This window comes from Orycteropus afer, unplaced genomic scaffold (assembly GCF_000298275.1).
Source record: "Orycteropus afer afer isolate SDZICR_OR568_19922 unplaced genomic scaffold, OryAfe1.0 scaffold00014, whole genome shotgun sequence".
NCBI lineage: Eukaryota > Metazoa > Chordata > Mammalia > Tubulidentata > Orycteropodidae > Orycteropus > Orycteropus afer.
In genome coordinates, this window is record NW_006921601.1 from 17,150,463 (window position 1) to 17,165,129 (window position 14,667).

General features: G+C 37.7%; 1 protein-coding gene across 1 annotated transcript in view; it reads right to left on the minus strand.

Moving 5' to 3' along the window:
- The window catches only part of TPH1 (tryptophan hydroxylase 1), a 22,221-nt gene extending 7,841 nt beyond the window's left edge, over window positions 1–14,380 (minus strand). Inside the window, exons 1-4 of the mRNA XM_007956848.1 lie at window positions 14,264–14,380; window positions 7,100–7,283; window positions 4,516–4,616; window positions 99–166 (exon numbers count right to left, since the gene is read on the minus strand). Coding sequence (XP_007955039.1) covers window positions 99–166; window positions 4,516–4,616; window positions 7,100–7,283; window positions 14,264–14,380 — 470 coding nt within the window. The remainder of the gene's footprint in view (window positions 1–98; window positions 167–4,515; window positions 4,617–7,099; window positions 7,284–14,263) is intronic.
- Window positions 14,381–14,667: the final 287 nt, after the last annotated feature.

Below are 14,667 nucleotides of genomic sequence, written 5' to 3' on the forward strand. Positions count from 1 at the left end.
ACTTCCGTAGTGATACTGCCTCGGAAACCCAAGGAGGGGTCGCTATGAGTCGGGGCCGACTCGACGGCACATAACAACAACAACAACAACATACTTACTATTTATAGTTCATAGCCAAATCTGCAAAATACTTTCTTCTTTTACGGTAGACATTATCTTTGAAACCCTGAAAATTGAAGATAAGTTTTTAAATATCCATAGTAAAAAATACTTGGAAAATGTTATTTAGAAAACATCTCATTAATTCTTGAGTTTGTTAAGGGCATACATAATTGTTACTATGAGCAAAGACTGGTTAGAACTTTATAATAATTTTTATTCTAAAGTCATTAGAATGGTTATAATGATAAAATCATTTGAGGAATAAAAAAACATCACCCCAGTTAAACACATGGCTTTTTTCCATGGTTGAGTTTGTTTCTTGTTTTTTGTTAATCTTTCAACTACTTCATTTTCAGCTATATTTTCCTGTGATTGATAATAATTGAAATAGTGATTTAACTAAATCTAGTCTTAGATTTTATCACAAAATACAAACATATTTTTTGCAGAAGCAAATAATGATAATAAAAAACAAACTAGAAACTTTAGAAATATATGCCTATGAAAAATATTTGAGAAAAAATAGGTAAAATAAGAAGTTAGAAAGAAAAACCCAGGAGAAAATAGCCAATAATGCAATAATAAGGGGAAAAGGAAGGACACCTAAAAGGGGACTATGAGATCCCTTTAATACACATTTAGGAACCTCAACATGAGGAGCCCTGGCAGTGCAATGGTTAAGCACACTACTGCCAACTGAAAGGTTGGCGGTTTGAACTCACCCAGTAGCTCAGTGCGAGAAAAGACCTGGTGGTCTGCTCTATTAAAGATTACAGCCTGGGAAACCCTATGGGACAGTTCTACTCTGTTATATAGGGTTTGCTATGAGTAGGACTTGATGGAACACAACAATTATTATGTACCTGGCCTTGTGCTAAAAGCTAGAGAAACAAATATGAACAAGGCACAATCTGAGTCCTCTAGGAGTCAACATTAATAATTCTAAGATTATATGATAAAGCTTGTTAGAAATATACATGAATGCCAAGAAAATGCAAGAGAAACTCATAATCCAGTATATATGAAAGAGGATAGTGGAGCTCAGAGAGGCTTCCCAAAGATGAGTCCTGAGCCAAGAGGATGGAGACAGCAGTGTAGAGAATAGACAAGACAACACAAACGATAGCACACAGATGAGAAGCAGGAGATTAGCCCTCGCAACATACAAACAAGTGTTGCTGGACCCTGCAATGGGAGGTGGAGCATGCTGAGAAGTAGCCTGCTAATTAAGGCTCTGTTAAGGAGCTTGAATTTTAGCCTGAGTAATGGGAAGCTTTTGGTGACTTAAAATAATAAATAACAGCTTTCTTGAGATATAATTCACATACCATAAAGTTCACCCTTTAAAGTGCATAATTTAATAGATTTTAATATATTCACATAGTTGTGCAACCATCAGCACTGTAAAATTTTTATTACCCCAAAACAAAATACCATGCCCTTTTGCCCTCACTTCTTTTACCCCCACCAGTCACTAGTTGTTGCCACTGAGTCCATTCTGACTCATGATGATCCTGTGTATGTCTGATTAGAACTGTTTTCAATGGCTACACTTTCACAAGTAGATCCATTAACTTTGCATCATCCAGGTACCACCTCAGCCCCTAGAAATCAGTAATTCACTTTCTATTTCTATAGATTTGCCTATTCTAGGCATTTCATACAAAAGAAATCATAATATATGGCCTTTCATGACTGACTTCTTTTATTTATCATAATGTTCAAGGTTCATCCATATTTTAGCATGTATCAATACTTTATTACTTTTAATGGCCAAACAGGAGCTCTGGTAGGGTAGTGTCTAAGGCACTTGACTGCTAACCAGAAGGCTGGCAGTTCAAACCCACCAGCCACTCCTCAGAACGAAGATGGGGCAATCTACTTCCGTAGTGATACTGCCTCGGAAACCCAAGGAGGGATCGCTATGAGTCGGGTCCGATTCAACAGCACATAACAACAACAACAATGGCCAAATAATATTTCATTGCATAGATATTCATATACTACATTTTACTTATCTGCTAACCAGAAGGCTGGCAGTTCAAACCCACCAGCTACTCCTCAGAAAGAAGGTTGGGCAATCTACTTCCACAGTGATACCACCTCAGAAACCCAAGGAGGGGTCGCTGTGAGTCGGATCCTACTTAACGGCAACGAGTTTGGTTGTTTTTGGTTATTCATCAGTTGATGCATATCAGAGTTGTTTCTAGCTTTTGGTTATCATGAATAATGCTGCTATGGATACTGTGTACAAGTCTTTGTGTGGCATATGCCATCAGTTCTCTTACATAACATACTTAGGAGTGGAACTGTTCGTGGTTTTTAGGCAGAGAAGGATTATGGTCATATTGAGGTTTTAGATAATTCTAGTGTACTTTGGACATGTTATCATGAGGGACCAATCCCTAGAGAAAGATACCATGCTTGGTAAATTAGAGGGTCAGCGAAAAAGAGAAAGATCCTCAACAAAATAGATTAACACAGTGGCTGCAACAACAGGCGCAAACATTGCTACTATTCCTGTGATGATGGCACAGGACCAAGCAATGTTTCATACTGTTATACACAGGGCTGCTGTGAGTCAGAGCCGGCTCGACGGCATCGAATATAACTATCAGTGACCATGAGGAGGCAGCGAGACTGGAAGCAAGGAGACCAGGTAAGAGATATGGTAGTAGGGACAAATAAGGAACAACTGATTAAGAGATATTTAGACAATCAGCAGAACTTGATAATAGATCAGTATTGCTGACTTACCTTTCCATAAACGTGCTCCAGGTTTTCCTGCCTCTGAGCCTTAGTTCATATCATTCCCTCCTAAATTGTCCTTTGTCTCCATCTCTTTCTTACATTCCAAAACCTTGTAAGGCCCAATTGAAATGTTGCCTTTCTCTGATCTCTTCAGATAAAAGTGATCATTCTCTTGGTTCGTGCCAATTACCACACTTCTCACATTTTATCTTTTGTGTGTTTATTTACATATGTATGCTGTCTGTTTTCAACTAGACTATAAGCACCTTGAGAGCAGGTGCCAAAAAAAAAAAGAAAGAAACCTCACTGCCATCAAGTTGATTTCGACTCATAGCAACCCCCATTGGGTTTCCAAGGCTGTAAATCTTTACAAAAGTAGATTGCCCCATTTTCCTTCCATGGAGCAGCTGATGGGTTTGAACTGCTGACCTTCTGGTGCCACCAGAGCTCCTTATGCCACCAGGGCAGGTGCAGCAATTCAGTAATTCCAATAGTTGCTCAATAACATATTATAGAATAAATGAATGGACCAGCAGATGATAGTAAGTGCATGGTCACACCCACACAGCTAATAAGTAGTAACAACTAGAGTAAAGCCCCTGGTCTATGAGACTCCACAATTGTACTCTCTCCTTTCCTTCCCTCCTGGGAACCTAGAGCTCTGTAAGCAATCCTAATGCTATGGACTTAATACTTCTCCAACTAAAATATGCTTATACTGTAGCACATACAGTATTTCAAGGAGACTACTGGTAATAAGCCAATCGTGTGGAACAGCATGGGTAATAAATATGTTTTCCTTTTCTTTCTAATAACATATAACTGGGAATAATGTTATTATTACCAAATTAATATTAACCTATTATTATATATTTATGTCATTTTAATAAAAATTGTAGATACTGTCTTCATTTTAGCATAACTCTTGGAATAGCTCCTAATAATAGGAATACCATGGGACAGGTGTTTTGGAGCCAGTGAAGTTAGATGCTCTTTAGGTATCCAGTGGTCATAGGGTTAATCAGTTATTCTCAGTTCCACCAAAATAAAGGTCTAATGATGCTTCCTAAAGTTAGGATTAAGATAAGATTCCATTCAGTCTAGAATAAACATTTTCTCAAAAATAAGTTGCCCTTAAGTTTTAGTTTTGCCTCAAAATCATTTGCAGAAAAAAAGAAAAAAAAGGTGGGGACCAGGTTTGCTGGTCTGATAGAGCCTGGTGGAACCACTGAGACTATGGCCCCTAGCTGCCCTTCAGGTCTGGAATTGAACCCACACCTGTGGTTTCCAGCCAAACAAAAGACAGGCATATGAGTTGAACATTTACCTCAAGTAGATACACTGTTTGGAGAGAATAATCATGGGAGAAAGAAGGGCTGCTTATGCACAGGGAGACAGCTCAGGGGGCAGGAGTATATGGAGGGATGGACACTGGGAAGAGGTAACTGTGGGGAGGAAGTGGGAGCGGAGCTGTTGCATTGTGGTAAACTGTGGTCAAAGACATGAGACAAAGTATACGTGAACTGCTGTATAGAAAGTGAATTTGCTCTGTAAATCTTCACCCAAATCACAATTTAAAAAAAAAAAAAAGTGAGAAGAAAAAAAAAAGTTTCAGTTTTGCTTTAAATTATTTTCATGAAAATATTTAATAGAGATATTTACAGGATGGTCTGCATCTAGTTCAGAGCCATACATCAGAACTCTGTTGGCACAAAGGTCCAGGTCTGAAATCTTCTTTGGAAACCAAGGAACAGTTTCCAAACCTGCAAAAAGACAAAAACCACTGAAAGTTGAAGAGACAATCTTAAATAATGCACTAAGAAATTAAGAACAACATAAACATAGTTGGGTGGGATTTTTTAAAATTTATATACTTTATTTATGATTATGAAAGTTATAATCCTCATGTAAAAATACATGTATACATAAACTATAATGATAAAGATAAGCAATTTATAAATCCTCTGGTGGTGTGGTGCCTAAGGCACTTGACTGCTAACCAGAAGGCTGGCAGTTCAAACTCACCAGCTACTCCTCAGAAGGAAGGTTGGGCAATCTACTTCCATGGTGATACCACCTCAGAAACCCAAGGAGGGGTCGCTATGAGTCAGATCCGACTCCACAGCAGTGAGTTTATTTTAGTAAAGTTGGATTGATTTTCAAAATGTTGGAGAAATGCTTTTATTTAGTACCAGAATAAAAGTTCCCCCAAAAAAATTTAAATCATACATTTAGTTATTCTAAAAGGTGGAATAAGAAGGTATAATTACATCTATAGACCAATTGAATAAGAACTTTGAATGTTTGTTTATTTTTATTGCTGAAAAGGACCTTACAGGTCATTTGTGTCTCTACCACCTGGATCTTCTCACCACTCCTCAGACATAACCAACTCTGGATATTTTGCATATATTGTTGGCATAAACAGTTTGCACTCTATCAACCTAAAGATTGGCAGTAGAAACTCACTCAGCAGTGCCATAGAAAAAAGACCTGGCTAACTGTTTCTATAAAGATTACAGCTAAGAAGCCCTAGGAAGCAGTTCTACCTTGCACTGACTACTATATATACTACCTGTATCTACTCGGGATGAACTCAATGGTAGCAGGTTTGGGTTTTTTTGTTTTGCTTTGTTTTTGGTTCTTCTGTCTGGAAAATCCACCCCACCTCACTTAGTCTTCTGTTTTCCTGAGAATATTCTTCTCAGTCTTTAAGACACAGATGGGATCTTCTTACTTGCCAAAGCCTTCCTGACTCTCTAGGTGAGCTGATTCTCTATCCTCTGAGTTTCTAAGACACTATGTTTCTAACTCTTTAAAGGCTTTTACTGTCTTTGAATATAATACAACTATTTATTTATCTGTCTGACTCGCAAGACTGGGAACTAGGGTAAGGGTTATAAGCATTTTTGTAACCCATTCTCTTAGCAGAAATATCTGACATAAGTTGGTGTACTCTAAATATCAACTGAACCATCTATCCAAACTCCTTATTTTATAGGTGAGGTATCCAAAGTCTCTTGCTATGTTGTTATGTGCCATCAAGTCGGACCTGCCTCATAGCGACCCCTCCTTGGGTTTCTGAGGCAGTATCACTACGAAAGTAGATTGCCCCATCTGCCTTCCAAGGAGTGGCTGATGGGTTTGATCTACCAGCCTTCTGGTTAGCAGTCAAGTGCCTTAGGCACTACGCTACAAGGGCTCCTATCCAAAGGATAGGGAGGTAAAATAATTGACCCAAGGTAATTAATTTCTAATGGAAAAGAGTGGATTAGAACCCAATCTAATGTTCTTTCTAATAACCACCAGAGTGTTATTCAAGAGATTTAACAGCAAATACAACAGGGACACCAATCACTCACTCAAAATAGATAAAAGCAGAGTTCTAGGCTCCTGCTCCACTAGTTGCTTACTGTGGGGTTCCTAGAAGAGGACTTGGCACAATGAGGGAGGGAAGGGCCTTCAGGCATGGTGGGGAGTGTTCATGGGACTTGGGGAAACAGCTATCTGACAGCAAGAATAAAAGTATATCAATATTATAATAACTGGCACAGCCATATGAATGCATGGCAGATGAATATCAGTCCGAACAGTGTGATAAGACCTAAAGAGATTATTTTAAATTGAGTACCATATGTAAAATGTGGCTGAATTATCTACTTGCTATTTACCTTCAATTAAACTACAAAAATTTTTCATAAATGGAAGATCTTAGCCTATACTTTTGCTATCTGACTATCTGAAAACTTAGAAGGCTTTATTATGTTTCATTTGCTTTGGTGAAGGACAGAGAAGAATGCTATACACAGTGTATTTCATATTATAGTTGTCAGCAACTGTCAATATTCTCAAAAAATTCAAAGTTTCACCTAATATCTGCTAGCTATAAATAACTATGATACACTTGGTAAGAGTTACTATGTGTTCAGGAGTTGTAAAATGGAGATTTTGTAAATGAAATGGGGGACAATTTGGAACTGGAGAAATAATTGTTAAAGATTCTGTATTCTTTCCTAAACTCAAGGTTTCTTTCTCATCCCTCCTGCACTTGATCAAGTGTTGCTTTATCATTTTTCTTCAGTAACATGAGCAATTATACTTTTTGTGTTCCTTTCTGTAAGTAAGAGATAGTGTTTTATTTTTACTTTCATACCTTCAACATAAATATACAACTGGACACATTACATACTTAATCTTTTTCTCAGGTCCTTAATTTTATGAATAGTATTTTTATTTTCAAACTTACCATCTTCCTTCAGAGTAAAATTATCTGCTGGATTCACAGAGAGAGCATTAGTATGAGACTTCAACAGATGAAAAATATCATTCAATTGTTCTCTGTTGATATCACAGTCAACAAAAATCTCAAATTCTGAGTTTCTTCTTTTTGATTTTCGTGACTCAATATGTAACAGGTTCACATGATTCTCCTGTGGAAAGCAGAGGATGAAGATTGCATGGAACTTCCTGAAGTGCTAATAGTTCTCTGGGCAGATTAATTTCATTACCATTAAAAATCAATTTCACAAGAAAAAAAAATCAATTTCACAACAGCACAACCAGAACAGAAATAATGAGAATGTTCATACATTGTGAAGCTTGCAACAAATATCAATGAACAACACATGTAGCATTTGTTGAATAAGAACTTAAACTGCTATGTAAACCTTTACCAAAAACACAGTAAGATATTGTTTTTAAAAAACAACTTCACACTTGTCATAATAGTCAGAAGTGGGGGAGACACCCTGTTTTCAGTACAGCCAGCAGCAAAATAATCCCCCTTAAACATTAGGTACTATTCAGAAAAGTTTGGAAAATTGATCACACCCTCCAGAAACCAATAAAATAATATCCACTAGAGGTTGTCAGATTGCCAGAATCGGTTGACATTCAAATAAAAATACTAAGTGTCCTGGATAAAAAGAATCTCCTGGAAATTCTCACAAATAAAAGCTAGTTTCCAGAAAAGTGATAGTATGTTGATACTTTAGAAAGAAAAGTTTACTTTGTAAAAACACATTTAATGAATTTAGATGAACAGCTTGAACACAGGGTATTCAATTCCTCAAATCTCCCAAACTAGAAACCTAGCAATCTTCTGAACCCCATTCTGCTTCTGATCTCTTGCCATGTCAACTGGACCTGTCGGTGCCATGTGAACCTTGGGCAGGGGCAGCTTCTTTTACTAATTTGAGTAGCTTAGATAAATCATTGGTGAAACATGAGAACCAATCACTCAACAATTTTTTTTCATTTAAAAAAGAAAAGGTTGAGATAAACAGGAATTATCAACAAACCAACAAGAAAAGAGAGTGAGTGTTAGGGGATATTGGGAAATTGGAGTAGGTAGGCATTATCTTGGAACAGAGACTTGATCATGGAATCAATAAAGGCAGCCAGGTAGAATATATACAGGAATTGATTGGGCGTAAAGGAGAATTTCATTTAATCTATTTCTTATTAATTTATATAGGAATTCATTCATAACTATTTTCTGCATTTAGAAACACAATTTTAAAAACAGATTAAAATAATGATATAGAGAAGATCTGGTGGTAACGTGGCCAAGGCACTCAGCTGCCAACCAAAAGGTCTGGGGTTTGAACCCACCAGCCACTCCATGGGAGAAAGATGAGGTAGGTAGTCTGTTCCCATAAAGACAAACAGTCTTGGAAACCCTATGTGGCAGTTGTACTCTGTCCTATAGGGTTCCTAGGAGTCGGATCGACTAGATAGCAGTGGGTTTGGTTTGGTTTGGTTATATTAATGCAGAAATAAAGATTCTATTTAAAATAGCAGCTCTGGTGCCTTAGTGCCTAAGGATTTTACTGCTAACCAGAAGGCTGGCAGTTCAAACCCACCAGCCACTCTGGAAGGAAGACTGGGCAATCTACTTCCATAGAGATATTGCCTTGGAAACCCAAGAAGAAGTCGCTATGAGTTGGAATCAACTCAACAGCAATGAGTTTGGTTTTTTCTTTTTGGTTTGGTTATTTAAAATAGCAGCAAAAGTCATAAAATAACTAGAAAATACTAAACTAAAGTCTGCTGAATATATAAATCACTTGAATAAATGTGGACCTAAACTATGTTTGAGAATAAAGAATTAAAATGTCAATTCTTCCTAAATTAATCTACATATTAAATGCTATCAAAAGAAAAATCTCAGAGTCTGACCTCAGGAAAGGGGTTGGAGGTTGAGTCCAATGACATGGGCAATGATTCAATCAATCATGCCTATGTGATGAGAGCCCAGCATAAAATCTCTGGACATGAAAGCTCCATGAGCTTCCTGGTTAGTGACAGACATCAATGAACAGGGAAGATAGCACATCTTTTGAAATATGGAAGCTAAGCTTTGGGAACCCTCCCAGGCTTCATACTGTGAGTTTCTTCTTTTAAATCCTTTTCTCTATAACAAAACTGCATTCATAAGTTTAAAAAATTTAAAAAATGAGGACAATCTCAGAGGAATTTGGTGAGGAAATATAAATAAATAATTTTAAAGTTCACCTGGGAGAAAAATTTTAGTCAAAAAATCCAGGAAAATTCAGATAGTGTAGGAGTCATAATGAGACATTCCCTATCAGATATTTCAGTTTACAGAAATAAAGGCACAGAGAGGTTAAGCAGATTGCCCAAAGGCACACAGCTTATAAAGGTCAGACTTGGAATTTAGACCCAGGCAGTCCAGCTCCACTGTCCATGCTCTTAAACATTATGCTGTAATCTTCTTGCATAAGAAAGGAAGAGTCAAAATAATGAATCATATGTCTCTTTGAGGACCAAGGTGAACCTAACCCAAGCCATAGTGTTATCAACAGCCTCATATGCATGTGAAAGCTGGATAATGAATAAAGAAGATCAAAGAAGAGTTCGTGCTTTTGAGTTGTGGTGTTGGTGAAGAATACTGAAAGTGCCACAGACTGCCAGAAGAACAAACAAATCTGTCCTGGAAAAGGTGCAGCAGGAATGCTCCTTGGAAGCAAGAATGGCCAGACTTCATCCCTACATTTGGTCATGTTTTCAGAAAGGTCCATCCCTGCAGAAGAGTATCATGCTTAGTAAAGTGGAGGATCAGTGAAAAAGGGGAAGGCCCTCCACGAGATGGACTGACACAGTAGATGCAACGATGGGCTCAGGTATAGCAGGCATTATGAGGCTGGTGCAGGACTGGGCAGTGTTTTCATTCTGTTGTGCACGGGGTCGCTATGAGTCGGAGCTGACTCAACAGCACCTAACAACAACAACATGGCTTTTCTTTGAATAATATTTGCATAAACTTGGTAATGATGAAATTAAAGACTAATTAGCCAAAAATTGGGACATAACTACTTTGGGAGGAGGTGGGGAAGGGAAATAAAGGGGTTGCGTCAAGAAAACTAAATCTTTACTTCCATTGTAGAAAGCCAATATATAATATCTACAACTGAAAAAAAAAAAAAACAAGAAACAGCAGCAGAATAAACATGCCATTTAGAAATATGGAAGTAAAGCTAAAAAAAAGAAGAAGAAGAGTTGTAAAATGGTGCCTTATCCAGGTGTCCATGACCGAGGTGACGATAAGTACATTGGGGGGCAGCACAACCAGAACGCTGTGCAGCAGTTAGAAAAATGGATGAAATGTGTGAAATTTCACCCAAACTGGCAGAAAGTTAAATAAATGAACGAAAAGGACCAGAATGGTTTAAAACAAACAAACAAAAAATGAATAGATTTTAAAAATATACTGCTTAGTGAAAATGTCTATATAATAATATTTATAGAAATTACTAAAGTATGTACATACAGAAATTCTACATAGTCTACAAGTATACAAAAAAAAAAAAAAGAGATGAAATTAAACATACCAGAGCAGCTATCAGGAGAGGAAAATGAAGATGAAAGGCAACCGCTAAATAAAACAAGAGGAGATTCCATGGGTCCATGATGACGATGATAGTGTAAGTTTAACCCATTAAGTCTGATTAACTCAACCCCTTACACCTAAGGTTAACAAAAAAAAAAAATTGAGTGGAACTTGGGAATGAAGAGAGATGGAGCAGAAGACTGCTGGGGTTCTGTTCTTGTTTTTTAATAAGTTCTGTTTTTTGGATTGGCTTTTTAAACTACGTACAATTGTTCTTTGATTAAAAATAAGAAAGGAAGTTGATGGAAGAAGAAGTCTAGATAGATTATTTAAAGACCACACAGGCAATCAGTAGAATAGCTTAAATAATAAGATAAGGATCAAACTTTGGGAGGAGAGGAACAGGTGATATCAATGAGTAAGAGTGTTCATAACAGGGAGTATATGAATATTGTGGTGTGAAGGTAATAAAGAGAAATACAAGAGCAACATTTAGATTTTTTTAAATTCACCACTTAAAGTGCTGAAGAACAGAAATGGTTAAAAGAGGTTGTCTCTAGGAAGTGGGACTGAGGATATGTGTTGTGTAAGAAAACCCATGCTTTTCATCACAAACTCTTCTCAACCATTTGAGTATATAATCTATCATTTCAATTTTAATTATTTTAAAAATACTATTTTAAAATAGCTACATATTAGAACAGAGGAGCCTTTGGTGGCATAGTGGTTAAAGCACTCAGCTTCAGACTGAAAGATCAGAGGTTTGAACCCACCAGCCATCTGTCAGAGACAGATGTGGCAGTCTGCTTCTGTAAGATTTATAGCCTTGGAAACCCTATGGGGCAGTCCTACCCTGTCCTGTAGGGTCACTATGAGTTAGCATTGCCTCCTCAGAAGTAGGTTTGGTTGTGGTATGCCTTACTATGTCATTTATCAATCATTTACTTTGTATTATCCTAAGCATTTTACATTTATTACTTCTATTAATCTCATAATAACTCTATGTGACAGGTAAAGTCCTCATGTTATACATATGAAGACTGAAGCACAAATAGATTAATTAATTTGTCCATGATCACCCAGAAATCTATTCTTCACATGGTCTCTAAACTGAGATGGGATCAAATGACATATTGCATTGGGCAAATTTGCCACAGAAGAACTTTTTAAAGTGTTAAAGAGCAAAGATGTCATTTTGAAGACTAAGGCGCCAAGGCATGGTATTGTTGATCGCCTCACATGCATGTGGAAGCTGGATAATGAATAAGGAAGATTGAAGAATTGATGCATTTGAATTATGGCATTGGTGAAGAATATTTTACATGTCATGGACTGCTAGAAGAACAAACAGAAGTACAGCCAGAATATCCTTTAGAGGCAAGACTTCATCTCACATACTTTAGACATGTTATCAGGAGGGACCAGTCCCTGGAGAAGGACATCATGCTTGGTAAAGCAGAGGGTCAGTGAAAAAGAGGAAGACTCTCAACAAGATGGATTGACAGTGGCAACAATGGGCTCAAACATAACAATGGTTGTGAGGATGGCACAGGACTGGGCAGTGTTTCCTTCTGTTGTACATAAGGTCGCTATGAGCTGGAATCGACTCCATAGCACCTAACAACCCAAATAGTGTGTGACAGAGCCAGGATGCAGACATAGGGGGTCTGCAGCTGGAGCCCACAAGCCTAACCATAATACCACTCTAGAAACATAATTTAACCCACCCATTACCTTAGCAAAGTAGTTTGTTTATAAAATAAATAAATAAATTTTTGTGTCCCTGAGCCCTTAAGCCAGATTCAAACTCACTCACTGACATCGATCAATTCCAACTCATAGTGACCACTATTGGGTTTCCAAGGCTGTAAATCCTTATGGAAGCAGACTGCCCCATCTTTCTTCCACTGAGTAGCTGGTGGGTTTGAACCACTGACCTTCTGGTTAGCAACCAAATGCCTTAACCACTGCACCATCAGAAAACCAAAACCAAACTCACTGCTATCGAGTTGATTCTGACTCATAGCGACACCCTTTGGTTTTCCGAGGTGGTAAATCTTTATAGAAGTAGATTGCCCCACATTCCTTCCATGGAGCAGCTGGTGGTTTTGAACCACACCTTCTGGTTAGCAGTCAAATGCCTTAGGCACTGTACCATCAGAGCTCCTTTAAACTAGATTAGGTCCCTGAATTAAATGTTGTCACAGCACTTGTACTTCTCTTTCAGGTCACTTTATATTACTAAGTTACTATAATTATTTGTTTAATGTCTGCCATCCCCACTACAGTATACACTGTGAGGGCAGGGATTGTGTCTGCCTTGTCCAGTACCATATTCTTAGTATTTAACCTGACATCTGGTACGTTTTTGTTAATGCCATCTAGGTGGACCCTGACCTATGGCAACCTCATGTACAATGGGATCAGACCATATCAATCCATAGGGTTTTAAATGGCTAATTTTCACAAGTAGATTGCCAGGCCCTTCTTCCTAGTCTGTCTCAGTTTGGAAACAGCATCACAGCAACACACAAACCTCCACTGATAGATGGGTAGTGGCTGCACTTGAGGAACACTGGCCAGGAATTGAACCCAGGTCTTTCGCATGGTAGGGGAGAACTCTACCACTGAACACCACTGCCCTCATCTGATATATAGTTAAAAAAAAAAAAAAAAAAAAAAACCCACCAAACTCACTGCCATCGAGTTGGATTCAACTCAACTCATAGCGACCCCTCCTTGGATTTCTGAGATAGTATCACTATGAAAATAGATTGCCCAATCTTCTTTCCAAGGAGTAGCTGGTGGGTGTGAACCACCAGCCTTCTGGTTAGCAGTCAAATGACTTAGGCACTATGCCACCATTAATAAATACTTGTATACTGCCTGACTGACCCCTATTTCCTCAATATAGATTTATACTGAGTCAAAGAAAATAAACATTTTAAGGTTCATAGTACATACTACCAGATTGTTACCTATACGGTCACACCAATTTATCCTCACACAGAAAGTGTATGTGACTGCCAGAAGCATTGATGGAAGAGAACATAGGATTATAGAATCTTTGCCCTTTTACTAAATGAAAAACAGTATCACAGCTTTCTTTAAATTTGCTTTGAAATCGATGAAGTGAACTTTTTTCCTCCATTTCTTTATTAACATTTTGTAGCTCCTCTTCTGTAAGTTGTTTCTATCCTTTGCCCAATCTTTAGAATTAACCAAAATTTTAAGTTCTTATCAAATTGCTGTGCCCCATCTCTAATTTACCAAAACCCAAATCCGCTGTCACTGAGTCGATTGCGACTCATAGTGACCCTACAGGACAGAGTAGAACTGCTTCATAGGGTTTCCAAGGCTGTAAATCTTTACAGAAACATACTGCCTCATCTTTCTCGCATGGAATGGCTCGTGGGTTTGAACTGCCAAACTTTCGGTGAACAGTTCAGTGCTTTAACCACCGTGCCACCAGAGTTCCTTAAATAATTTACAGTAATTTATATTTTAAATATAATTTTAGAAAGTGGTATTTAGGAGAGTCTTGTGAAAAGTGTTTACCTGGAAGATTTTCAGAGCTTTTATAAGTCCTCCAACTTCATTCTTCAAGGAAAAAATAAGAGTTGCTCTTCCCCTTTCTAGGGAATGGTCTCTGTTCTCCTTATTGTCTTCAATCATGATGAATTTGGTGTGCTTCTCTAAAATTGAAGTATGAAAATACAGAGGGTTAAATAAGTTATGTAATGTTGGCAATATTTGATCATAAGTGCATAATAACTTCTTCTGGCTTCAGTTTTCTCATTGGATAAACAAATATGCTTTGTAAGACTGTTATGATACCAAAGTAAGATGAAATGCCACCTTCCATAGCACCCAGACATACAATACACATTGTTCTCTTTTCTAACTCAATCTTTCATCAGAGCAGTGTTCAAACCAACCAGCTTCATATAGGCTTCCCTGAC